The following is a 26,107-nucleotide window of genomic DNA, read 5'->3' on the forward strand; positions in this document are numbered from 1 at the left end:
GAAAATAAATTATATTCAAATAAAATTTGACCCTCAGCAACAGAGAAGATGTTGGGCCCAGGAGGTCAACTTTCAGAGGCATTTTAAAGAGAAACATGAAGTTAGGAGAGAATACGAATTAAGAGGGGATTTCCAGAGCTTGGGGACAACTGAAGCAATTGCCGAGTCATACACTCTTTTACAACCTGGAAAATGGCCCTTTACCCCACTGGATCCACGTCGGTTATCCAGTATCTATCTACTTGTATCCCTTTTTCCAATGTGCAGCCTGTAGCCTCAATACCTAGCTCGTCTAAATACTTCTGAAAAAGCATTTAGTTTCACATTACAACTGGGAATGCACATCAGGGCAGAATTGGAACAATAAAGCCCTTTTCCAGGATTGTAAGGCTGGAGGGCTTCATACAGATTGGAAAAGACAAGCTTATGGAAGGCTTGAAAATTAAAGTTGACTAGGAGATAGTATAAGTCAGAGAGTACCAGGGCAAACTGGACCTAATGTAAGACAAGACATATATGTTCGTGATGACTTAAACATAGAGGGTAGAATACTGGAGACCAGTTAGTATAAACCCTTGGGGAGAAGAATCCCTCAAAACTCAAAACATTTTTATCTCTCGACCAATGTAGTTAAAGCAGATTGTCTGGATACTATCAGCTTGATATTAGAGACATCTTATGGCATGAAAGTTGATGCCGTATGTCTTACACTACAACAGAGGTCACAATCTTTAATGAAAGTAAAGACCTTTGGGACACCATGAGATCAAGTAACACGCGATACAAAAGGAAGCTTTTATTTATTTGTAGTTTGTGGACAAATTGGTTGTGATGTTTGCTACAGTTGCTATTTTTGAAATGTTGTCATTGTTGGTTTATAGATAAAATACCTTGGTAGACACAAAGGAAATAAAGGTACTTAGGTGTAAATTCAGATGACTTTATTCTTTGATGAAAATGCAGGTGTTTAGTGGCTTTGCAAGAACAGAAGATATGGTTGAGGTTACATGAGTTCTGTTGCAGAACAGAAGAATCATATTCAGCTCGGAACATTAAATTTACATCTCTTCCAATGGCATTGTCAGAGCTGCTAACCATTTCACCCCCGTCCCTTCCCTTTATTCAGGCATATGAACTGGCATTTTCCCAGCCACCATCAGTTCTGAGGAAGGGTAACGGGACCCGAAACGTTCACTCTTTTTTTCCTCCATGGATGCTGCCAGACCTGCTGAGCTTTTTCAGCGACTTTGTTTGTGAACCATTTCCAGCACTTTGCGGTTTTAGATTTCCAGCGTCTGCAGTGTCTTGCTTTTGCCAAATTGAAGGGTGGTCTAATTGGTGCATTTAAAATGGTGAAAGAATTGATTAGGGTCGATGGAGAGAAACTATTTCCTCTGGTGGGTCAGTTCAGAACAAGAAGTGCACGCCGAAAATGGAGTTGGGCTTTTCAGTACTGGAATAGAGGCATGTTTTTGCACAGAAGTCAGCGGAGATCTGGTACACTGTATTGAATTTAAACAGAAAAAGGTTAGATAGATGACACATGGAAAAACAGACAAGTGTGCCAAAATTGCTGAAAAATGACAGTGTGTAAGTGATAGACACTATTAATGTGTTTTAACACATCATAATAAAACTTCCACCCCATGTTTGCACTTAAATGTTTAAATACAGTAAGTAGTCACTTTTATTAAGTGATTTAGCAACATCACAACATAAATGTAACACAGATAGCGGTTTGCTGCTGTCTAGTAGTCCCGCCACAGAATGAAATTTAAAAGTGCCAACAGCTGTGCTTTTGGATTCTGTTTTCTTTAATGATGAAGGGGTTCAATTGCCTAGAATATGCAGAAACTGTTCACACACATTGGTAATTCTGCAGTCAATGAGCCATAGATTTAAGAAAGACATGAATGGACCGAGAAAATAGTTCAGGAAGGACTTTATTTCTTATGATGACCAATTAACTTGTGGAAGTTACGTAATGTTGATGAAAGTAACATATATATGTTGAAAACGGAGCTGGGTTCACACACAAACAGCTGTTTGCCCTCCAGTTCCCCTTATTTTTGAGAACTGGTTTTTCACGTAAAAGGCCACTGAAATTGCCACAAAAGTGAAGCAGTGGTCATTATGCAGACAAAACATTTCAGATCAGGAGGAATTAAATGCAGGTATACATATATCCTTACCACCTCATTCTTTCCCAAAGTTCCAGGGTTTCCTGTGAGTTCAGGTTCATGGAATTTGGAGTATCCTAAAATTGTGGAAGGAGCCATGTAAATTCAAATGCTAACTTCTCATGTTGGAGGTAAAATCATCCATTTCTTTCAGCAAAGGGTGACAAGAGTTGGCAAATAACTAAGATCTACTGCAAATCATCACAAATGTCAGAGATACCTGGGTTGGATCACTTTGTTTTCAGACAGCTGAGGGGTGATCAAACTGGAATGTTTAACAAAGCAAGTGGGTTAGATAGTACAGACAGAGAAAATGCTGTGAAAACCAGAACATGAGCTTTAAATTAGGCTTAAGCTATTTGGGAGTGAAATGATAAAGTGTACATTTTCACAAACTGGGTAGCAGAATTCTGGAATGCTCGCCCCTAAAATATTATGGGCATGGACCGATCAAGGTAGTCCAGAATGAAATGGGCAGATGTTGTATTCATTAAAAGATAGCAAGGAAATTCGATCAAGAACAATTGGCAGAGTTGAGATACAATCTGCTTTCAACACAAGCATTAGTTATTTTATTTTCTAAATACACATGTGTCTCCACTCAAAGATACAACTGATACAGGAATATATTAATGGTGTCCATATTATACAATCAACTGAAGCGCTGCTTTATAATTCTCATCCTGCGATTCATCTTAAAGATGATTCATGTATTTAATCAATTTACAGATCTGACGAACAAAGTACAGTAAGTTGTATTTATGGGAAGATTCTCTCTGGTCTCTATCGTAGAATTACTTGAGAGTCCAGTCTTCAAAATATACCAAACCATGACTGTGAGAGGCAAATGAAAGGTTGGGGAATATTAGAATTTTGATTAAAATTGTGGTTGATCTAATTTTGATCTCAAATCTGCTTTCCTGCTACTCCTTGGGACCAAAATGTAAATAGTTGCAACCAAACCTAATTTTATATTCCATTCTTACTTGTAATAAAGGCCAACGTTGCATTTGACTTCTTAGTCATTTGCTGCACCTGCATAATGACAGTTTTTTTTGTGTGATTTAATGTACCAAGACACCTTTGTACCATTACACTTTGCAATCGCTCTCTATTTAAATAGTAAATTGCTTTTTTATTCTTCTGATCAAAGTGTAAGAAGCAAAAAAAAAGCAGAAAACCAGGAACATTGGGAAATACCATAGTGCAAGAGCAGGAGGTAGCTATTAAGATGTGTCTCAGGAGCACAAATGCTGATGTTTCGGGCCGAGACCCTTCATCCTCTCTGATGAAGGGTCTAGGCCCGAAACGTCAGCTTTCGTGCTCCTGACATGCTGCTTGGCCTGTTGTGTTCATCCAGCCCCACACTTTGTTATCTTGGATTCTCCAACATGTGCAGTTCCCATTATCTCTGAGCTATTGAGATGTAGTGTGATCATGGAATTTTCTTGGCAATCTTGCATCATATCCTTAAAACCTTTGGATAAATCTATTCGTTTCCAATTTGAAAATTGGGAATTGAGCTAGGATGTTCTTTTTTGTGCATGTGTGGATGAGAGGTCCAAACTTTGGTGGAGATAATGCAAGCCAATTGGTATTTTGGATGCATAGGCCATTCAGTTCCTCACGCTTCTTCCACCATTCAATTAAATCATGACTTATCTGTGGTCTAACTTCATATACCTGCCTTTCAATCATCTCCCTTAATATTTTAGCTGAACAGAACAGCAGGGTTGGAAGCATAGTGACAATGTTACTGAATCCAAGAAATCTAGAATCATAATTCAGAGGATATGAGTTTAAATCCAATTTGATCTAATTTCAAATTGAAGTTGGCAGTAGTCGGGTTGTTACTAACTCATTAACCTCTTTCCTGGGCGACACAGTCTCCTAGCTATACAGGTTACTCTGAAATAGTCTCTGAAGCCATTCAGTTACATGCAATCTAAAAATGACCAGCATTTTCTACAGCCTATTGGTGGCAGGCAATAAATTCTCACAAGAACAAGGACAAATTCAAAAGATCCTGCCTCAAACTTAAAATCAGAGATGGTGCAGCATTTATAAAGGGAGAGAGAGAGAGTGAAGAAAATGTACAGCCATCTTATGGAAAGCATTCTAGAAATGTTTGATTTTAAATGAATACAACCCCTACGGTTCAGTGAGAGGCCATTTGACTCAGCAAGTCCGCACTGACCCTCCAAACAGAACTCCAAACAGACCCAGCCGCCACTCTATGCCTGTTACCCTGCATTTAGCATGGCCAATCCACCTCAGCTGCACATGTTCGGACTGTGGGAGGAAACTGGAGCAAAGTCAGACAGAGACAGGGAGAACACGCAAACTCCACACAAATGGGCACTCAGTTGCAGAATCAAACTCGGGTTTCTGGCGGGGCAGCAGCGCTAACTACTGAGCCACCGCGCTGCCCGTGTGTCTGCTTTTCTCGCTGAGTTATGCGTTTTATTAACGTATACCACTGATTTTAAAAACATGTCAGAAGTTAGAGGAAGTCTGTTGGAACTTTTGTTTTTCCTGTGGAAAGTTACTTATATCGTCAAGTTGTGTACTTTCGGCGCACTCAGCTATCCCTCTCTCTATCTGGAGATTTTGCTGCGTAGACTGTAACTGATTGATGCGATGAGACTGAGATGCGGCTGGAAACTGATGTTGTGTGTGATCTTGTTACAGCCCCTGGAAACAGTGCTATTTCCCTGAGTGTCTCTCAGAGAGAAGTGAACGGGTCAGTGAGCCAGTCTGTCCGTCTCTCCGTCTCCTATTCCACACTCACACCCTCCTCCACTTTAGGGATCCTGTGGTATTTTTTGCCCGGAGACACTCCAATTGTGAGCCTGATCCGGTCAAACTGCTCTTCAGATGCTGCCAGATGCTGTTATAACTGCTCAGATCACCAGATGTCAGCTCCTTCCCACCGACACCGAGTTGACGTCGACCCAGAGACGGGATCGTTGTGTTTGCGGGATTTACAGCCCAGCGACAGCGGCGTGTATGTGATACAAGTTTATGCAGACGGTGCGGACACAGCCGTTAAAGAGAATGTGACTTTAACGGTCTGTAATGTGACAGGTAAGAGTTTACATTCTGCCCCTCCCTCTCGCTGGAGTTGGGGTGGAGTGTCGGGGGGCAGCGGGTGATATGCAGGTGTGGATTGACTTAAAATGATTTAAAATTCTGAAAGGCTTTTGGACAGGAGGCATATGGCCAGGTTGGAATTTACCTAGGCACCTCAGTACCATCACACTTTGCAATCTTTTTTCTGTTTACATAATAATAAATTGCTTTTCTCGTCTTCTGACTAAAGTGGACAAAGCAAAACATGACGAATACAGAATAGCAGGAAATACTGCAAGAACAGAAGGAAGTCATTCCGACCTTCGAACTTGCCTCATGTCCATAAAACCTTTGGATAAGTCTATTCATTTCAGATTTGAAAATTGACAACTGATCCAGTCTCATAGTGTGTGCATGTGTACTTGTGTGTCACTGTGCGTGTGTGTATGTCTGTGTGTATTTGTATGTGTCCGTGTGTGTGTATGAGTGTCTGTGTGTACTTGAGTCTGTGTATTTTTGTGTGTCTGTGCGTGTGTAGGAAGCATTGTGTGTGTGTGTGTGTGTGTGTGTGTGTGTGTGTATACGTGTGTGTGTATGAGACTTCCAAACCTTTTCTAAAACAACCCAATTGGTATTTCGGGTTCATAGGAACAGGAATATGCTGTTCAGCCCTCCAAGCCCATTCCATCACTCAATGACAGAACTGTGATCTGACTTCATCTACCTTTGGCCCATATCGCTTAATGCCATGGCTTAGCAAAACAGCTGTGTTCGGTGGGTTAGGAAGCATAGTGACTGTGTCACTGAATCCTAGAAATCTAGATTCAAAATTCAGAGGATGCAAGAGTAAATCCAATTTGATTTAATTTCAAGTCGGAGCTGGCAGTGATGACATTGAAGCAGTCTGATTGTTATTAACTCATAACTCCCTTACCTTTTGTCTGGGCGACACAGTCTCAAAGCTATCCAGGTTCCTCTGAAATAGCCTCTGAAACCGTGGAGTAATATGAAATCTCGAGCTACCAGCATTTTCTACAGGCAATCAGTGACAGGCAATAAATTCTCACAAGACAAGGACAAATTCAAATGATCCTGCCTCAACTTTGAAATATGTCAGAGATGGCGCAGGATTTATAAAGGGAGAAAGCAAAAAAAAAACAAAGAAAACACAGCCATATTTTGTAGAGGATTGCTGTAATGTTTGTGATTTTAAAAGGTTTCCTACATTTCAGAAAGAGACCATTGACCCATCGAATCTGTACCGGCCCTCCAAAGAGCATCCCACCCAACTGCCCTATCTCACAATACCATATTTGCCATGGCTAGCCCACTCAGCCTACACATCTCTGGATGCTCTTGGCAAATTACCATGGCCAATCCACCTAACCTGCACATCTCTGGACCATGGGAAGAAACTAGAGCACCCAGGGTAAACTCACACGGACATTTAAACACAAACAATTAAACTGGAGTCAGCCATTTGATGACTATAGAGGGGCTGTAATTTACAAATGTCCAATTTACTAATGGTTTACTAATGACTCATTTTTACGTCATTCAGATCGTTAAAAACTGCTGATGCTGGAGTCAGAGACAACACAATGTAGAGCTGGAGGAACACAGCAGGCCAGGCAGCATCAGAGGAGCAGGAAAACTGAAGTTTCGGGTCAGAATTCTTCTTCAGAAATGGGGGTCCCTATCCGAAACACCAGCTTTCCTGCTCCCCTGATGCTGCCTGACCTGCTGTGTTCCTCCAGCTCCACACTGTGCTATCTCTGACCCCTTCATATTGTGTTCCACTTGCATACAAATCAACTTGAAAACAGACACCAGAATGGAACCATTTGCCACCCAGGCACTGCCAGTATTTGGATGGAAATGGCATACAGGGATATGGGGAAAAGGCAGGAGATTGGCACGAGTTAATAGAACTGGGTGCTGAATGTCTTCCTTCTGTGCGGTAACAATTCTGTCATCAGGAGGGATAACCCAATGTGACAACGGCTTGAGATGTCTTCACCAGTGGGTCCTTCCAGGGTTCCACAGGGCACATGCCCAGTGAAAGGCTAAGCAGATAGTGTTAAACAACAGAATCTACGCTTGTCAGTCCAGGTTCAAAGTATAAGTGGTTTCCTCACATACACATGAACAGCTCAAAGCCTCGCTGGCGACCCAAACGCAGTCACGACTTTTATACATAAAACACACTTACATACCACACTCTTGCTGGACGATCTACCTATCACTCGCCTCGGTACATGACACGTGTACCAAGTACAAACAATGTTTAAGCTGGCTGTTCTGTATCTGAAATGCCTCACACAAAATGGAACTTTACTACAATTAAGTGGGATCAACTTCTTCGAAGGTAAATGCATGCTCCCTGAAAAAGGCTGCAAAGTTAACATATTTTCCTAACAGCATCACGTTGTTTAAGTGCGTAACTTTCTAATTAGCTATCCTAAATGGCATATGTCCTGATGGGTCAGAAGATGCAAGCCTGACCCCTGACCTCAGGCATTTGACCTGGGAGTTATCCCAATGAGTATCCTGGTTCCGTACAAAAGATTTGTTGGCTGATACTGACAGGGTTGTTGAGTTATAACCTGAAACAATGGGGGGAAACTCTGTTATCTTTGTGCCCAATTACACTGTAACTCAACAAATCACAGATTCAGAGTCTCCTTTTCGTTCATTTCCGGTCAGTTTTTCAAAGGCAAAAAGGTCATTCTTTGCATCTTCCACCTCCTTCTTTCAGATATCCATCCTGTATGTTTATACAATGCTACCTCAGTAATTTTCTCCACTATGAACTACTTTAACCCTTTACATCCTTCCTTTTCCTTATAAAACTGCACTTTATTTTACTTTTTATTTCACCCTCAATGCTGAATATACCGGTCTGCCATGCACAAATGTCCTGGGGGTAGCAGGCTCCCTCTTCAGGAGAGCGAATACGGCGTGGAAACAGACCCTTCAAACCAACTCAGCCGTGCCGACCAGGCATCCTGATCTAAACTAGTCCCATTTGTCAACATCCGGCCCATATTTCCTCCAAACCCTTTCTATTCGTGTGCTCATCCAGATGTCTTTAAAATGTTGTAGTTTTACCAGCCTCCACCACTTCCTCTGGCAGCTCATTCCATACAATGCACCACTCTCTGCGTGAAAAAGAAATTATCCCGCAGGTTCTTAAATCTTTCCCATTACCCCTTAAACCTACGCATTCTAGTTTTGGATTCTCCAATCGTTGTAAAAAGACCTTGGCTATTCACTCTATCTCCGCTCCTCGAAATTTTATAAACATCTGTAAGGTCACCTCTCATGCTCCAATGATCGAGGGAAAAGAAACCCAGTCTGTTCAGCCTCTCCCTATAGCTCAAACCCAGCAATATCCTTGTGAATCCTTTCTGCACCCTCGCACGTTTTACGATATCCTTCCTATAGAAGGGCGACCGGAATTGTGCACAATATCATCAATGTGGCAAACGGTTTTGCAAAGTTCAGCACCAACTCTGTAGAACCAGGCAGCCAATACAGTGACAACTGATGCAAGCACAGAGTCCGACACAATTCAGGGCAGAACGCTCTTTACATGGGCGGCACTGCGAGATCCTTCAGATTAACCCACCTCGTTAGCAGACAGCAGTTTCACTCTATGCAAGTGCAGCTAGTCTGTGTTCAGAGGAAACAGGTCTATCCAGGGAGCTCATACGATGCACAGAACCTGAAGAAATTGCAAGTGCCGCCAGCGTTTGTTCCACTTCCTCCTTGATTGTAGGGCTGGCTCACTGGTAGCAGAGGGGCCCTCTCTGACGGTATCCATGAAGAATGTGGAAAGTACAGCAGAGGCTGGTGACAACAGCAATAATAGATACAGTGGTGACAATAATACAATGGTGACAAGATGACACAATAGAACTGCAGAAAATGAGGTTCTGCTATTTGGACCATTCAAGCACTTGCAAATACAATATCCAGGACCACTGTGTTGTGTTGTAGCCTGCACAACCTTGCCCAGCAAAGAAAGGAGGATTTTGCAGCTGGTGGGGTGGGATGCACTGCATGAGGAGGAAGGGGAAGGCAATGCTGCTGATGAGAGAGTAATCATTGTAGTATAGCACCAGAAGCCAGGGCAATGGAGCAACACAGCATACAGGCCTGAGGCAATTTTATCACCGCCAGGATTCAGGATGAGTGACGCACTCTTGGTCGCCAATACACTGTACATTATAATCCTGTGTTGCCTGGCAGGCTGTGCTTCCCTATTGGGCACAGATGATTTTGTTTCATTTCATTGCTCTGGTGCTGCATTAAGTTTTGCACTTTCACATTGAAATCTTTGACGTTGTAACCCTGTGGGTGAGTCAATCTGTAAACAAATGCATTTTGCTTGTGTAAAATGTGCTGGTTTAGAGCCAGCAGGAGTACCTGGGGAAACACTGCACACGCTGTGACCTCTGAACATTGCTGAAGCTCCTTGGCACAAGCAAGCCCGCGTGCATGCTAAATCAGAAGCTGCACGCACTGTTAATTTGGCCGCGGTCCACTCAAGTCTCACTGACGCAGGCTCCAAATTGGGGAAATCCCTTGCTAGTAACTCAGTCATGTAAGGCAGCAGCTGGACACACTGCCTCAGTAGCAGGTACTGCTGAAATAACAGCTTCAGAAGGATAATAATCAGAGGAAGGTAACTCATTGACAAAAGGATGCTCTAGTTTCATTCCTACATGTCGGTATAAGCAAAAATGTTGCTACTGATGCTGTGATAATGTAAATGGTGCACCAAAGGCGTGCATTATCTAAGGCCGATTGAGAACAAAATGCAATGACCTCAAATAGATGCAATGTCTGCAGCAACCAGCATCCCAATTCAAGCTTGCTGATTTGAGATTTGATTACACAAAGGCACAAAGGCTTGAAGATCGTGAAGCGAGATTCTCTGTTGCATTTGCGGCTCAGTCAATGCAAGCAGGAGGGGAGTTAAGGATAAACAAGGAACTATTTAAAGTGTCTAAATGGTAAGAAACAATAAGGGAATGAAGACACTTGTGGAAGTAATCTAAAACTCCGTAACAGTAGCTGTTCTGTAGGGCACAGAATCAGTCATCAGAATTGTCCTATATCCTTGCTGGGAGCTCACCACCATCTTCCCAAGGGGTGGGGGGGCAACTAGCAATGAGCAAGAAATGGTGGGCAGCCAGCGATGCCTGCACCCCACAGAATGAATGAATAAAAATTAAATAAATTAACTTAAACGAGGGCAATTATGTAAGAGTAAGGGCAGAGTTGGCTGGACTGGGCTGGAAAAAGAGTTTAGCAGAAAAACTGGTTGACAAACACTGGCAGGTCCTGAAGAAAATAGTTTGTGACTTGCAGAAAATATATATCCCAGCCAGTCATGAAGAATCTAGTAATATATAGTTTATCTAATAAATTTAGAATAGAATCAAATTGAAAGAAAATGCAAACAAAGATTAGTGGAAAACCAGAAAATTGGGAAAGTTTTAGAAACCAATAAACAATGTTCAGAAAAAGAAGAGAGAAAGGAGACCATGAGTGAAAACTAGCAAGTAGCATAAAAACACACAGAGCTTCTTTAAATGTGTAAAAAGGAAGAGAAGACCCATTGCGAAAATAGGTCGCTTAGAGAATGAGGCTAGTAAAATAATCATAACAAGCCGGAAAATGGAAGAGCAGTTGAATAAATATTTTGCATCAGGCTTCACAGTGAAATATGCTCACCACTTTCTAATTTATTAAATATTCAAGAGGTTTATGTGGGGAGAAAATGAACACAGTCAGTATCACAAGAGAAAAAAAGTAAGAACTAATGGGGTTAAAACTGATAGGTTCCCAGCACCATCCTATGATTTTAACAGAAGTAGCTAACAAGGTGATGAATGTGCTGGTAATAATCGTCCAAGAATCTAAAGATTCTGGAAAAGCCCCAGAGGACTGGAAAACTTCCAAAGAAAACCCTTATTCAAAAAGGGAGTCAAAAAAGTAACTTGAGGTGAGTAACCTTAATGTTTGACATGAGGAAAATGTTAGAGTCTATTATAAAGGATGTAGCAGTGGATCATTTGGAAACACAGTTTAATTAAGCAAGGTCAGCACAACTTCATGAAGGTGAAATCATGCCTTCTAAATTTATTGCAGTTCTTTGTGAAGATAACAAGCAGAATAGATAAAGCAGAACTAGTAAATGTAATATATTTGGATTTTCAAAAGGTATTTGTTGAGATACTGCGCATCAGGCAACTTGATAAGTTAAAAGCCTATGGTGTTAGAGGAGGTATGTTAGCATGGATAGAATCTTGGCTAACTAATCGAAGGCATTCATGTAAATTATGAACAGAGTAAGCCCCTGTGGAATGCCACTTCCTAACTTCCGCCATGCTCTCACTACATCCGCTCTTCCCTTACTGTTTTAAACTTGTCTCTTCAGAGTGTTAGTCTGAGGCTCTAGATTAATCCGGTGATACTACCAGTAAACCATTAAATCACCAAGTGTTTTGTTACAGATGGTGAAAGTACGACCCCAGCTGTTTCAACAACAAATCAATCTTCGACTGAAAATACAGAAATGTATATCATTACCTCTGCTGCTATGTGTTTCTTCATTGTTCTCATCTGTTTCATCTACTTGTTGGTAACAAAGAAACACAGAGGTACGTTACCATTCTCCATGATCAGACCATATACCGGTGAATGAGCAGTTGCAATCAGGAAAGGTGAAAAAGCCTGACAATGACTGCAGTTAATGTGATAGATTATCATTTTATCAAAGAGTGATGGGCTGAGATGTAGAAATTCAAATTGTCCAGCTACCCAATCTTCACTTCTATAGAGTTCAATATTAAGGAACATTGGGGAAGACATATACAGGATAGTTTGATAAAAACCGAAAGAACTGCGGATGCAGTAAATCAGGAACAAAAACAAAGTTGCTGGAAAAGCTCAGCAAGTCTGGCATCATCTGCGAAGGGAAAAAACAGAGTTAACATTTCAGGCCCAGTGACCCTTCCTCAGAACTGGTTGATATCATGAGTTTTATACAAGTTACCACAGTTAAACGTACAGCCTATAGCCAAGTGACTATCTGGCTGCTATTGTCGAAATCTCCTCAGTCCATGGGCTGGGAAATGAAATTCACTCAATTCTTGTACTGCCCTCAATCTCCTGATTCCCATTTCCGACTGAATTATCTACCATGTGTTCTTCTGCATACCCTTCTCATATAGCTTACTGAATGGGCTGAATCAAATTTTCCCTTTCTGAAAGGAGCAAAGGTTGGGATGATGATCTGAGAGCAGATTAACGTTGAATCATTAATGACTGTACATAATACATGTAAACAGATCCTCGATATTTCAGCTACCATTGCAGTTTGTAGTTAGTTTTATTTTACTGATCAATACACTTCATTATGAGCTGGTGATCAAATTAAGATTTAACTATGGGTTATCTGAATCTCACTATTTGTTATATCTATTTAAATAATTCATGCACAATGGATATTGGAAAATAGTTAATAGTGGTTATTTCTTGACTTTGCCACAAATCTGACCATTTGACCGGACTTTGCTTCTGTTCTGCACAGATTTTTAATAATTAACTGTATGTGTTTGGTGTGAGATTTTAATTAACCCTTCAGGTAATGGTCTCCATTGATGAAGAAAATAAAATAAATTGAGTGACAAAACGCAAAACTGGAGCTTGCATTGACAAATCGAAAAGCATTGGCAAGCTGCCTTTTTTATACAATGGTGCCTTTATCAAGTTTTGAGGTGCATTACATCTTGTCATTCACACACAAGTCAAACAATTTCATATCTTGGAATATTTTAATTCAGGTTGTCGTCTGCAACAGGATTCTGTTGTCATGGAAACATCTATTCAGTCGATTGAGGGAATGAGGCAAGGCTTGACTGAGGTAAGAGTGGAGTTGATTATTATGAGTTTAGATTCTTACTCAAAGAGCATTAACATCTATTTTGCAAAGTGCACTTCTTTTTTTATCAGGCTGACAGACCATTGAAAAAATGATGGGATTGGAACAACACTAGTTTTATATCCCAGTGATTTTAATTTCTATTGATTTGGTTTGATTTATTGTTGTCATATGTATCGAGATACAGCGAAAAGTGTTGTTTTGCATGTTCTGCAGACAGATCGCTCCATACTAAAAGTGCAGTGCCAAGAAGGTGCAGAGAGAAAGAGATCAGAATTAACATTTGAAAGTTTTAGCAATCAGCATTTGAAAGAATTAACAATTTGAAAATGGTGAGGAAGAAGCTATTTTTTGAATCTGTTCATATACATTTTCAGACTTTTATCTGTTGTGCCCAACCATTGCGGGTGGAGGAGAGTATAACTGGGGTGGAAGGGGTCTTCGATTATGTTGGTTGTTTTCCCAAAGCAGCAGGACACATCGATGGAGTCAATGGATAGAAAGCTGGTTTGTGTCATGGACGGGACTGTGTTCTGTAGAGCCTGGCAGAATTGGGCAGACCAATTGCCATAGGATGCTGTGATGCATCCAGATAGGCCACTGTCCATAGTGCATCTCTCAGAACGGGGAGGCATCTTTGCGGACATGCTGAATTTCCTCAGTCTCCAGAGGAGGTAATTGTTGTGCTTTCTTGACCATTGTGTCAACGTGGGGTGGGCCAGGACAGATTGTTGGTGATCATCACTCCCAGGAACCTGACGCTCTTAACCATCTCCTTCTCAGCACCATTGATGTAGACAGCATGTCAATATCTGATGCTGTGACAAATAATGAAAGTATTGGGATGGCAGATGAATTGCCAGGGTATGTTGCATCAGTCAACACTGTACAAGGAGCATCCTAGAAGCTGTAAATCAGGAAATGGAAGACAAAAGAAGCTCAAGAAACTCACAAGCAGACTATCTGGATGGTTTTGGTGAGCAAATTGATAAAGCTGTAGGCTGATAGAATCCCAAGTCCTGATGGACCACATGTTTTCATCTTAAAAGAAATGGCTAGTGAAATAGTTGAAGCATTTGTGTTAATTTTTGTGAAATTTCTATAGACTTGAAGAGGTTCCTATTGGATAGGAAAATATTGTTCATTTCCTGCAAAGGTATGCAAGAGAGAAAGTAGGAAACTTCTTCGACCCTTGAATTCTTTAAAGTTTGAAGTTTGCATCACGTATAGACAGAATGGTTAAGAAGGTATTTAGCACACTTGCCTTCATTGCTCAGAAGGTGGGACATCATGTTAACGTTATACAGGACCTTGAAGAGGACTCTTCTGGCGTTCTGTGTCCAGTTCGGGTCGCCCTGCTATATGAAGGATATTATTAAGCTGCAAAGGGTTCAGAAGAGATTTACCAGGATGTTGCCAGTAACGGAGGGTTTGAGTTACAAAGAGATACTGGATAGGCCGGGACTGTTTTCACTGGAGTACAGGAGGTTGAGGGGTGACCTTATAGAGGTCTGTAAAATCATGAAGTGTACAGATAAAGTGAATGGCAGATGTCTTTTTCCTAGTGTGTGACTAGGGGGCATATTTTTAAGGTGAGAGGAGAAATTTTAAAAAAAGATGTGAGGCCAATTTTTTTTACAGAGAGAGTGGCTCATGTGTGGAATAAACTTCCAGAGAAAGTGATAGATGTGGGTAGAGTCACAGTGTTTAAAGACATTTAGATAAGTACATGAATAAGAAGTGTTTGGAATGATATAGGCTAGGTGCAGACAAGTGGGACTAGAGATAACAAAGTGTGAAGCTGGATGAACGCAGCAGGCCAATCAGAGGAGCACAAAAGCTGATGTTTCGGGTCTAGACCCTTCATCAGAAAAGGAGAAGAGGGAGAGAGTTCTGAAATAAATATAGAGGGGGAGGTGGATCGAAGACGGATAGAAGTGAAGATAGGTGGAGAGGAGACAGACAAGTTAAAGAGTCGGGGATGGAGCCAGTAGAGGTGAATGTCGTTGGGCTAGTTTAGTTTGGCGGATTATGGTCGGCATGTACTGGTTGGACAGAAGGGTCTGTTTCCATGCCGCTTGCTCCTATGACTTTATGTTAAAACAGCACACTTCGATAAGTTCAAGGTAAGTAAGCAGAGCCAACATGGTTTTGTGAGAGGGAGTTCATGTTCAGCCAATTTATTAGAGTGCTTTCAGGAAGTATAATGTGCTTTGGATGATGGGAAATTGGTGGGCATAATTTAATTAGATTTACAGAAAATATTTAGTAAAGTGCAACATCAAAGGTTATTGTAGTTAAAGTAAAAAGCTGATGGTGTAGGGTATAATATATTGACACAGTGAGATGATTAGTTGATTAACAAGAAATGGAGCAGACATGAATTCGGTTGGCAAGATGTAATGAACGGTGTGCCACAAGGGATAAACACTGTGACCTCAATGTTTAAAATTTATCTCGGAGGAAGCGTGGGTGGCAATTGTAACTCTGTTCAGCCTCAGTCAGAGGGCTGCGTTACAGAGTAATCAGCCGTGGTTGCAGTGGGGAGCCCTTGCCCTCAGTAACCAGCCTTGCAAGGCACCTGCACCCGCAAACTCTGCAAGTACTTGAGAGTGTAGGGGTGATGGCAGCTGCCAGGGCAGAGGGCACACAGCAAGTGGAACCCATGAGCATCTGCACATTGGTGAAATGGATGCCCTTCCTATTGATGAACATCATTGTGTTGGGATGTGGGCATCTCTGCTCTGGTGCACAATGAGTGTGCCTGGAGATGTTCCCACCAGGAGTCCAAACTGGAAGTCCAGAGGACAAACTGATGAGCTGGAGTCGCTTGGAATTTCAAGTTGGGAATTCTTGGTGTCCAGTTTATTCATAACATGTTGCAGGATAGAAAGCTACGGGTGAATGAGGCAAGATGTACAGTTAATGAGGGTGAAAATGAGCACTAGCCCCAGTTAATAGGCATCTCATCACTCCCAAGCAAGAATGTTGTCCCACCCGAGCAGAAGCTCAGTTGCAAAATGCAATGAGTTGCTCTTGACATTGGGAAAGGCCTCCCCTGCCTTCTCATGCCATTCTGTCAGATTGCCTGCCATTGGCCACATCATCATACAGGCCCCTTTAAGGTTCTGCCCAATGAGTAAAGCCAAGCTCAAGTAGAACACAAAAGCCATCTGTCTTTTCCCTTCTTCACCACTTCAATATTCCTCTGATAGTGACAATGCTGTTTGACATCAGTTTAATGATGTGAAAGAGTGCAACTTCTCATTGAACCTCGGAAAGCACAGTTCCCACTCTGTGCTGTGAAAATCAGTGTAAAAGGGACCCTCTGTTTGAATTACAAGCTGAACCAGACATGATATGCTTAGATGTCACACATCAACTACAGTGAAGCAGAGTTGCATAATGTTAAACTAACTAATTGATAAAATTGGATTGTTTGATCATAACATAAATGAAAATTAATTATTAAACATGATTATCCCTCCTTTAATAATAAATAGTTAGCTTGTCTTACAGTGGTTTTGGTTGAGACGGATATTGATCAGGCTGCGCCTGGTCTTTTTCGCAATACTATAGTTCTTTGGGGTCTTATACATTAATCTAAGTGCGCAGGGGTAGGATCTTTGTTTTAGGGTTCCATCCAAAAGTGGCACCTCTTTATTTAACAATTTCTAAACATATAAAATAAATTTTTAAAAATCTAATGTGGAATAATATCAATATAACCATTATATCATGGCTGTCATTGAAAATGGTGAAGGAAAACTGGACAGCTCAGAGCTGGGATATTAGCATGTTTTGAAAAAGGGTGGGGAAGTTTTACCCAGTAGCCTGCGTAATATTTATCTGAACCAAAATCAATGAAAAACAGGATGCTGAGATCAATTGGGCTTTCACGAATGAGATGGATTGAGTTTTGTTGGCTTAAGGTATCAAAGGATATATTATACAGGGTCTTGGTGAGACCACCCCTGGGGTATTGCATGTTAGTTTTGGCTTCCCTATGTTCCTGAGGATAGACTTGCTAAAGAGAGAGTGCAACAAATGTTTGCAAGGCTAATACCACAGATGGCAGTACTGTCACATGAGGAGAGATAAGTTTGCCTGGGTTTCTATTCTCCAGGGATCACAACTACAAGAGGGGATCTGGTTGAAATGTATAAAATTCAAGCAGGGTTGGAACGACTAGATGCAAGGAGGACGTTTCCCCTGGATGGAGAGTTGAGAACCAGTGGGTCACCATCTCAGGGTATGGGAGAGTAATTAAGACTAAAATGAGGACACTTCTACTCTTTCAGAAGATGGCCAACCCACAGAAGGCTGTGGAGGCTGGATCACTGAGCGTATTCAAGAAAGAGGTCGATACATTTTCAGTTATTATAAGCGTCAGAGTGTTTGAAGAGGCAGAGAGAATATGGCATTGAGGTAAAGGATGAGCTGTGGCCATAATGAATGGCAGATAAGGAGTCAAGGGCTGAATGGCCGACTGCTGCCTATAGTTTCAATGTTTCCATATGGAGCAGGAGCACGTGGACAGAGTTGACATGCAGATTAATTATGGTCTTACTGAATGGTGGATCAGGCCCAGGGCTGGATGGCCTTAGGCTGTTCCTCACAGTAGGGTACCAAAGGGTGACTTTTACTGCACCCACTGGTTGGATAAATTTCCTTGTCGGGAGAGCTGAAGCAGTTGTCGCTGTCAATGTTTGTACATTTTCATCTGTTTTCTTCCAAGGCCTTTATGATTTCACACATCCTGAAAGCTGTGCCTTTTGCTTTCTGTGCAGGGCCAGGATACGTTAACAAACAGTGAACTCACATATTCCCTTCTGCAGTGGTCCAAGGACAGGAACCCACAGGCTTCAGGAGCTGACACACAAGAGACAGGTCTGCAGACAGTATATGCTTTTCCACAGATGGTGAACTGCAGGTGAAGTGCCTGGGCTTGAGAGACAGGGAATTGGATCAACATTCTCACGGACATTGGGCTGTGGGGTTGTTGCAACGACTGGATTGACATTAGCAGCCATTAAGCCAATGCGCTTCCATGGGGACTTCACGTAAATGCAGTGAGAAACCTTCCTTGGGACTCCTTGATGTGCAATCAATTACCAATCAGGACCGGTCTAAAGGGCCCCTGCTATGCAAAGGACACATTGGTGTGTTAACAGCACTGAACAAAATCAGGGGAATTGAAACCACCTCTGAATGTGATTTGGATAGGAACTCCTGCCCCCAACCTTCAAAACACAGGGGATTATATCTCTGCTCTGTGCTGTGACCTAGTCGTAGCAGGTCAGCAGGTCACATTGCACCAGTCCCTATTTATTCCAATGGGAGTAAAAATTAGGGAAAGTTGCAATTGGGACTGTCAACTTGGTTATGTTCTCCTTATACATTATCCTCGAAAATGACCGCAGTGCATTGACAGAGGGAGGAGGGGTTCTGACGCTCACTGTTCCTAAGTTCAAGTGTGATGGTGCTGAGGACAAATGCGCAAAAATACATTGACTGCTTCTTCTCTGCATTTCTGAAGCATCCATAATTACCTGGTAAACATTATTCAAATACTGTCTTATTTATTCAAATGATGAATACTCATTATTGCAGAAACAAAAGGTCGCTTTCATTTGTCCTTTGTATTAAACAAGCTGGACGTTAGTCTCATTTTCTGTCGCTAATGCAGGCCATGTGCCATTTTTATTTAATCAGCTGTATCAACAGTTACATTCAATTTTATACAAAGATCCACAGCCACAACAGCTCTGTCTTTTACTCAACCACTCTGTTGCCTGGAATTGTAATGAATCTCAATGGAGCTCTGTTCCATTTTGTCGGAGGAAGTTATAACACACGGTGGTTATATTTAGAAGCAATAGGTTGGTTAGCTTGGGTGGCTGGTTTGCAAAGCAGAGTGATGCCCAGAGGGCGTGTTCAATTCCTGCATCCAAGGGTCAGGTTGTGGTTATCATGAAGGACTCCCTTTCACAATTTCTCCCTTTGCCTGAAGTGTGGTGACCATCAGGTTAAACCACCAGTCCAGGGGAGGGCTGCCAAACAAAGAGACCTGGAGGGTACAAGTTCATAGTTCCTTTAAGGTGGAAGACAGGGTGATGAAGAAGGCGTTTAGTACGTGTGCCTTCATTGATCAGTGCATTGAGTATAGGAGTTGGGAGGTCATGTTGCCGCTGTACAGGACACTGGTTCGGCCACAGTTGGACTACTGCATGCAATTCAGGTCTCCCTGCTACAAGAAAACATGTTTTGGAACCTGGAAGGGTGCAGAAAAGATTGTTGCAAGGGTTGGAGGGTTTGAGCTGGTGGGAGAGGCTGAATAGGCTGGGGCTATTTTCCCTGGAGCATCGGAGGCTGAGGGGTGACCTTGTAGAGATTTATATAATTATGAGAGGCATGGATATGGTGTATAGCCAAGGTCTTTCTTCCAGGCTGTGCCTAGGTTGAAGGGGAGAGGGGAAAGAGTCAAGATGGACCTAAGGGACAACTTTTTCATGCAGAGGGTGTTGCGTGTATAGAATGAGCGGCCAGAGGAAGTAGCACAATTACAACATTTAAAAAGCATCTGGATGGGTACTTGGATAGGAACGAATTAGAGGGATATGGGCCAAATGTTCGCAATGAGAATAGATTAATTTGGGACATCTGGTAGGCATGGATGAGTTGGACCGAAGAGTCTGTTTTTGTGCCGTACAGCTCTATGACAATATGACACTCATTCTCTTTTTCTAAGAGGACACTTTTTCTAAGTGACTACACCATTCCCTTCACCATGGGTTGAATTGGACCCTTTTGGTTACAATGTCAATTGGGAAATATTGCATCTGCTGCCTTTCACAGCCTGTATGTTTTCTTGTTCAACAGTGACAGGACAGGTACACACTGGGGAATTTGTCCAATATCAGTGTATTTTAAGCTTTCCCTTTGGATCACAGAGCAGATGTTGATCCTCTTAGCAACTGATATGGAGCAAATGGCCTTTTCTTTGTTCATTCTTGTGCAGGTACAACGTATTGCCTACTGGTATTAACTATACAGGTCTAATATCTGAAAACAGTTACTTGATTGGACCAGCCTTAGCAACTCAAGATTATTTGACAAATACTACAACAGGATAAGGCTGAACACCAACTTAAGGTGTTTAGTTGAGCTCTTTCATGTCCTGAAAGCTAGCTATACGAATACCCATGGCCCTATTCCTTGCAGACAGAAAGAGTACATTCTGTACCTGTTTTCAGTAAAAACAAAAGTGGTGACAACCACTGTCTGATTCATTTCCTAAGGTAGCGCCTTAATCAATCAGTGTCAATCTGGCTGGTTTGAAGCCTGGCAGTTAACTGTCAGTCATCATCTAACAAGTGCATTTCTCCATGACAAAATCTGTAGCAAACAACAGTCTTTTCTCAAACAGGACAAAATGATGTCTTCTGTTACATAAATATTGCCCTGATGGGTACAAACTATGTATTTTTTTCCAACAATAATCAATTTCTATAGCACCGAGCAACTGTACTCAGAATGTATAAAATTCAATAAGGGATTGAGAACAAATGCCTTTATCAGACAATGGTAGTTGAGTAATCAGAACTTGCTGTCACGTGGACTGTATGAGACAGGTAGCAGAGGTTCACTTCTGGAAACATTGGATCAACAACCGAGGCAGAAGAGAGAAGAAGGGGATGTGGATGAGGAGGATAGAGCAGAGGTCAGAGAAAGCTCATGTGCAGCAAAAAGAACAGCATAGGTCATTGCGGTGGAGTGACCTACCACCAAAGAGAACAGGGCCAGCTCCATGAAAACATTTCCACTCTGTTTCTTCTCTTGTCCTCCCACACTGCACCATTTAGGTAACGTTCAGACGAAGTCTGATTGAAGGTTTCGCAATGACTGTACAATCTGGCAGCTGATGATTCATTTTTTGAAAATGAGATGCAGCCAATTCTGCAGGTCGTGTGTGATTTGGGGCATACCTTTCAAATTTGAGAACAAGGACTTCTTTTGAAAGCTAGTCTGCAGGGCACGTGGGGAAAGAAAGAGAACCAATGGATTGGTATCTGCAGAGAGCTAGCACACAGACAATGGGCCAGTTGGCCTCCTGTAATCATTCGATGGCTCTGCACGTCCAGCCATTTCCCCACCCCGGCTTGTCTTGATCATTTTGTTCATCGTATAGCCATTTTTCCTCAGTATATATGTTTATCCTGCCACCTGGGGATTGTCATTTACTGTCTTTTGTGTAATGACTGAGGGTTTGGAAGACACATCTCCTTTCAGAGGATCCCGAACAACCAGATCTGTTTTCTCTGAATCTGCGTGAAGTTACAGAAACAATGGATCCAAAGTCAATGGGAAGGATTTTTTAGGTGGTGACACCCCCTTCCTGTGGGTAAAAAGATCTGCAGGTCCAACAGTGCCACCAGGAGCAATGACCACTGCTGGACCTGCACCGATCCCAAAAGTGTAAGAGCAGATAGTTACAGGGTCTCATGATGGGGGTAAGAGGGGAGTCCAGGGGCAGGAGACATTGCTAGGAATGGTAAAGGGCAATGCGATGGGTGTGGGTGGAGGCGGGGAAGGCATCGAGGTCCACTATCAGACAAAATGGTTTATGAGTGAGGCTTCCCCAATTTCTCAGCCAAGGCTTACGTAGAGTAACCAGCCTTGTGCCCCCTCTCCCCCATTCCTGAGATCTATCTGCTGGGCTCAAGGAAGGAAGCAGAACTCAATAATGCAGTTGAATCATGGATCCTAAGACTTGCCAGCCGTCCCCGACCACAACATCCCCCACTGCTGCAAAAAGTCAGACATGTTGGGAATGGGGTGTGTCCGGGACAGGAACCTAGAGAATCTTACAGGTTTCCCCACCTACAGAATGGGGCCTAGGAAGCGTAACCTTTCACTCTGTGTGTCATGAAGTCAAATAATCCCCCATTTCAAACCATCAATACATTTTATACAGTAAATGGCAGAGCCCTTGGAAGCATGAACATACAGAAGGCTCTAGATATACAGGTCCTCAGTTCTCTGTTGCAATGCAACAAGTAGATAAGCTGGTCAAGAATGCATGTGGCATGCTTGCTTGCCTTTATTGGTCAGGGTACAAATAAACAAAAAAGTTAGCAATTCAAGTTGCAACTGTAGAGAGCTTTATTTAGGCCACATTCAGAATATTGCGTATAGTTCTGGTCGCCACACTACCAGAAGGATCTGGATGCTTTTGAGAGGGTACAGCAATGGTTTACTGGGACACTGCCTGGTTTGGAGGGTATTAGCTATAATGAGTGATCGGACAAACTTGGATCATTTTCATTTGAAGAATGAGGAGTGACTTGACAGAAGTTTGAGGGAGGCGTGGCCAGAATTGACAGTCGGAGTCTTTTTCCCCAAGATGAAAATGCCAATTATTCTGGGACATAGGTTTAAGGTGAAAGGGAGATAGTTTTTTTCGTAAGTGCCTGGAATGCACTGCCAGAGGAGATGGTGGAGGTGGATACAACAGCAACATTTAAGAGACAGCTCGACAGATATATGAATAGGCAGGGAATACGGACTGTGCAGAGACCAGGGGATTTTAGTTTAGAAAGGCACCATGTGTCAGTATAGGCTTGGTGGGCTGAAGGGCCAGGTCCTATGCTTTTCTTTGTGCTTTATAAATACCTAGAGCTGGCTGAAAATATACCATGAGGGCAATCAATGATTGGAAGTCAGAAGCAAATGCTGGAAATGGGGAACGCATTAGTAAACAACCCAGAAAATGTCGGGAAAATAACAGTTATTAAAGTAATAATCAAATCCAGAAACTGGTGACAAAAAATGCAGGGGAACTTTACTGGGCAGGGGCCAAAACTCTTCAGTTTCCCAGAAAAGGGTTACAATTCTTCACTGAGGTCTCAGAAACCTTCAGATGGATCAGGTTTCCTGGACCTCCCTGACGAGCATTCATTGGCACATTACAAATCCTCCGCAGCACCAGAGCCCACTGCAATGTGTCCTTGCCAGTGGCGCTCCCATCCCAAGAGTGAGTTCAAAATAAAATGAATTACTCTAAGGACTGATCTTTTCCAGTCAACATTGAATGAACGGTGCTCACTGTCCATTGCATTTCTGCCCGGAATTTTTAATTTAATAATCTATTAGAATCCTTTTTATGGCAGTCCAAAATCTGTTTTCCTGCTGCCCTTTATCAGAGAGTTATATGCAGGCCAAGCCAACTCCTTTAGCATTAAGACTGACAAAGCCACATTGTACCAACAGAGGCAGAACAAAGAAGTGCCTGGAAGAGGACTGAGTTCACCAGATCACGTGATCTGTTCCATTCAGTCCATCGATCTCACTCTGCTATTGAATGAGATTATTGCTGATCACATTGTGGCCTTAGTTACCACTTTCTTGCCTGCAGCCCATGGATCTCGGAATACCTTGTCTGTCTAAATCTGCCAGACATTGCCTTGAATGTATCTTCTAATGAATTTCTCTTGAATATTACCTTCTTCAGCCAGAGAGTGGTGAATCAATGGAATTCACTGCCACAGGAGGCTGTGGAGGCCAGGACATTGAGCACATTTAAGACTGAGATAGTTAGCTTCTTGATTATCAAGGGGATCAAGGATTACAGGGAGAAAGCAGGAGAAATGGGGGTTGAGGAACTTATCAGCCATGAATGAATGGTGGACCAGGTTCAATGGTCCGAATGGCCTAATTTCTGCTCCTATGTCTTATGTTCTTATGGTCGTATATTCATTGATCGAACATGTAGCATCGAACATGTAGGAGAATTCCAAATGACTCTCTGTGAAAGAAAAGTCCTTCTCATATCCATTATAAATGGGAGACCTTTTAGTTTAAACTGTGCTCCCTCTTTCCAGACCTCTTCCAAGAGGCATCTACCCAGTCAACCTTTGGTCATTAGGCAATCCCTTCCTCCCAGAAATCAGTCAAGTGAATATTCCTTGACCTGCTTCTAAAACAAATACATCTCTTCTTAAGAAGTGAGACGACAACTGTATATAGTACTTCAGGTGCCATCCTGCCAATGTCAACCACATTACTGTGGGTCAACCACATCACTGTGGGTCTAGAGTCACATGGAGGCCAGACCAGGTAAGGATGGCAGTTTCCTTCCCTAAAGGGACATTAGTGAACCAGGTAGGTTTTTCCCAAGAATCAGCAGTGGGTTCATGGTCATCATGAGATTCTTAATTCAAAATATTTTATTAAATTTAAATTGCACCATCTGCCATGGCAGGATTCAAACCCAGGTCCCCAGAATGTTATCCCAGTCCAGCAATTACTGGATTAACAGTCCAGTGATAATACCAGCAGGCCAAATTTTGAAACAAATTACATAAAGCAACGAATGAAAATGAGAGATAATGGGAACTGCAGATGCTGGAGAATCCAAGATAATAAAATGTGAGGCTGGATGAACACAGCAGGCCAAGCAGCATCTCAGGAGGACAAAAGCTGATGTTTCGGGCCTAGACCCTTCATCAGAGAGGCGGATGGGGAGAGGGAACTGGAATAAATAGGGACAGAGGGGGAGGCGGACCGAAGATGGAGAGAAAAGAAGGTAGGTGGAGAGAGTATAGGTGGGGAGGTAGGGAGGGGATAGGTCAGTCCAGGGAAGACGGACAGGTCAAGGAGGTGGGATGAGGTTGGTAGGTAGGAGATGGGGGTGCGGCTTGGGGTGGGAGGAAGGGATGGGTGAGAGGAAGAACAGGTTAGAGAGGCAGAGACAGGTTGGACTGGTTTTGGGATGCAGTGGGTGGAGGGGAAGAGCTGGGCTGGTTGTGTGGTGCAGTGGGGGGAGGGGACAAGCTGGGCTGGTTTTGGGATGCGGTGGGGGAAGGGGAGATTTTGAAGCTCGAGAAGTCCACATTGATACCATTAGGCTGCAGGGTTCCCAAGCGGAATATGAGTTGCTGTTCCTGCAACCTTCGGGTGGCATCATTGTGGCACTGCAGGAGGCCCATGATGGACATGTCATCTAAAGAATGGGAGGGGGAGTGGAAATGGTTTGCGACTGAGAGGTGCAGTTGTTTGTTGCGAACCGAGCGGAGGTGTTCTGCAAAGCAGTCCCCAAGCCTCCGCTTGGTTTCCCCAATGTAGAAGAAGCCACACCGGGTACAGTGGATGCAGTATACCACATTGGCAGATGTGCAGGTGAACCTCTGCTTAATGTGGAATGTCATCTTGGGGCCTGGGATAGGGGTGAGGGAGGAGGTGTGGGGACAAGTGTAGCATTTCCTGCGGTTGCAGGGGAAGGTGCCGGGTGTGGTGGGGTTGGAGGGCAGTGTGGAGCGATCAAGGGAGTCACGGAGAGAGTGGTCTCTCTGGAAAGCAGACAGGGATGGGGATGGACAAATGTCTTGGGTGGTGGGGTCGGATTGTAGATGGCGGAAGTGTCGGAGGATGATGCGTTGTATCCGGAGGTTGGTGGGGTGGTGTGTGAGAACGAGGGGGATCCTCTTAGGGCGGTTGTGGCGGGGGCGGGGTGTGAGGGATGTGTTGCGGGAAATACGGGAGACGCGGTCAAGGGCGTTCTCGATCACTGTGGGGGGAAAGTTGCGGTCGAAATGAGAGATGGCATTCAAGACAGACATAAAAGTTACAGAAAAGTACTTTAAAGGAATAGACTCCAGCATCACAGAAGCTCATTTTCAGTGCCACGGTGTGGTTTTGCAGTAATTAAAACATGGCACGCAAACAAAACCAGCTTAAACTTAAATAGACTTTACCTGAAATAAAAGAAAGAACTGCAGATGCTCAAGATCTTAAACGGAAAACCACAAAGTGCTGGAGAAACTCAGCAGTTCTTTCAGCCTCTATGCAGAAAGAAAAGGTAAAGTTTCAAGTTCAGTTACCATTCTGGACTTGAAAC

General features: G+C 42.8%; 1 protein-coding gene across 2 annotated transcripts in view; it reads left to right on the top strand.

Moving 5' to 3' along the window:
• Positions 1-26,107, top strand: part of LOC125446602 (uncharacterized) — a 49,250-nt gene that overhangs the window by 1,262 nt on the left and 21,881 nt on the right. The window contains exons 2-5 of one of the 2 annotated variants that reach the window (XM_048520306.2): positions 4,872-5,267; positions 11,780-11,926; positions 13,112-13,191; positions 18,000-18,099. In XM_048520306.2, coding sequence (XP_048376263.2) covers positions 4,872-5,267; positions 11,780-11,926; positions 13,112-13,191; positions 18,000-18,099 — 723 coding nt within the window. The remainder of the gene's footprint in view (positions 1-4,871; positions 5,268-11,779; positions 11,927-13,111; positions 13,192-17,999; positions 18,100-26,107) is intronic. The other variant, XM_059639545.1, reaches the window with a different exon arrangement.

This window comes from Stegostoma tigrinum, chromosome 34, assembly GCF_030684315.1.
Source record: "Stegostoma tigrinum isolate sSteTig4 chromosome 34, sSteTig4.hap1, whole genome shotgun sequence".
Lineage (NCBI taxonomy): Eukaryota > Metazoa > Chordata > Chondrichthyes > Orectolobiformes > Stegostomatidae > Stegostoma > Stegostoma tigrinum.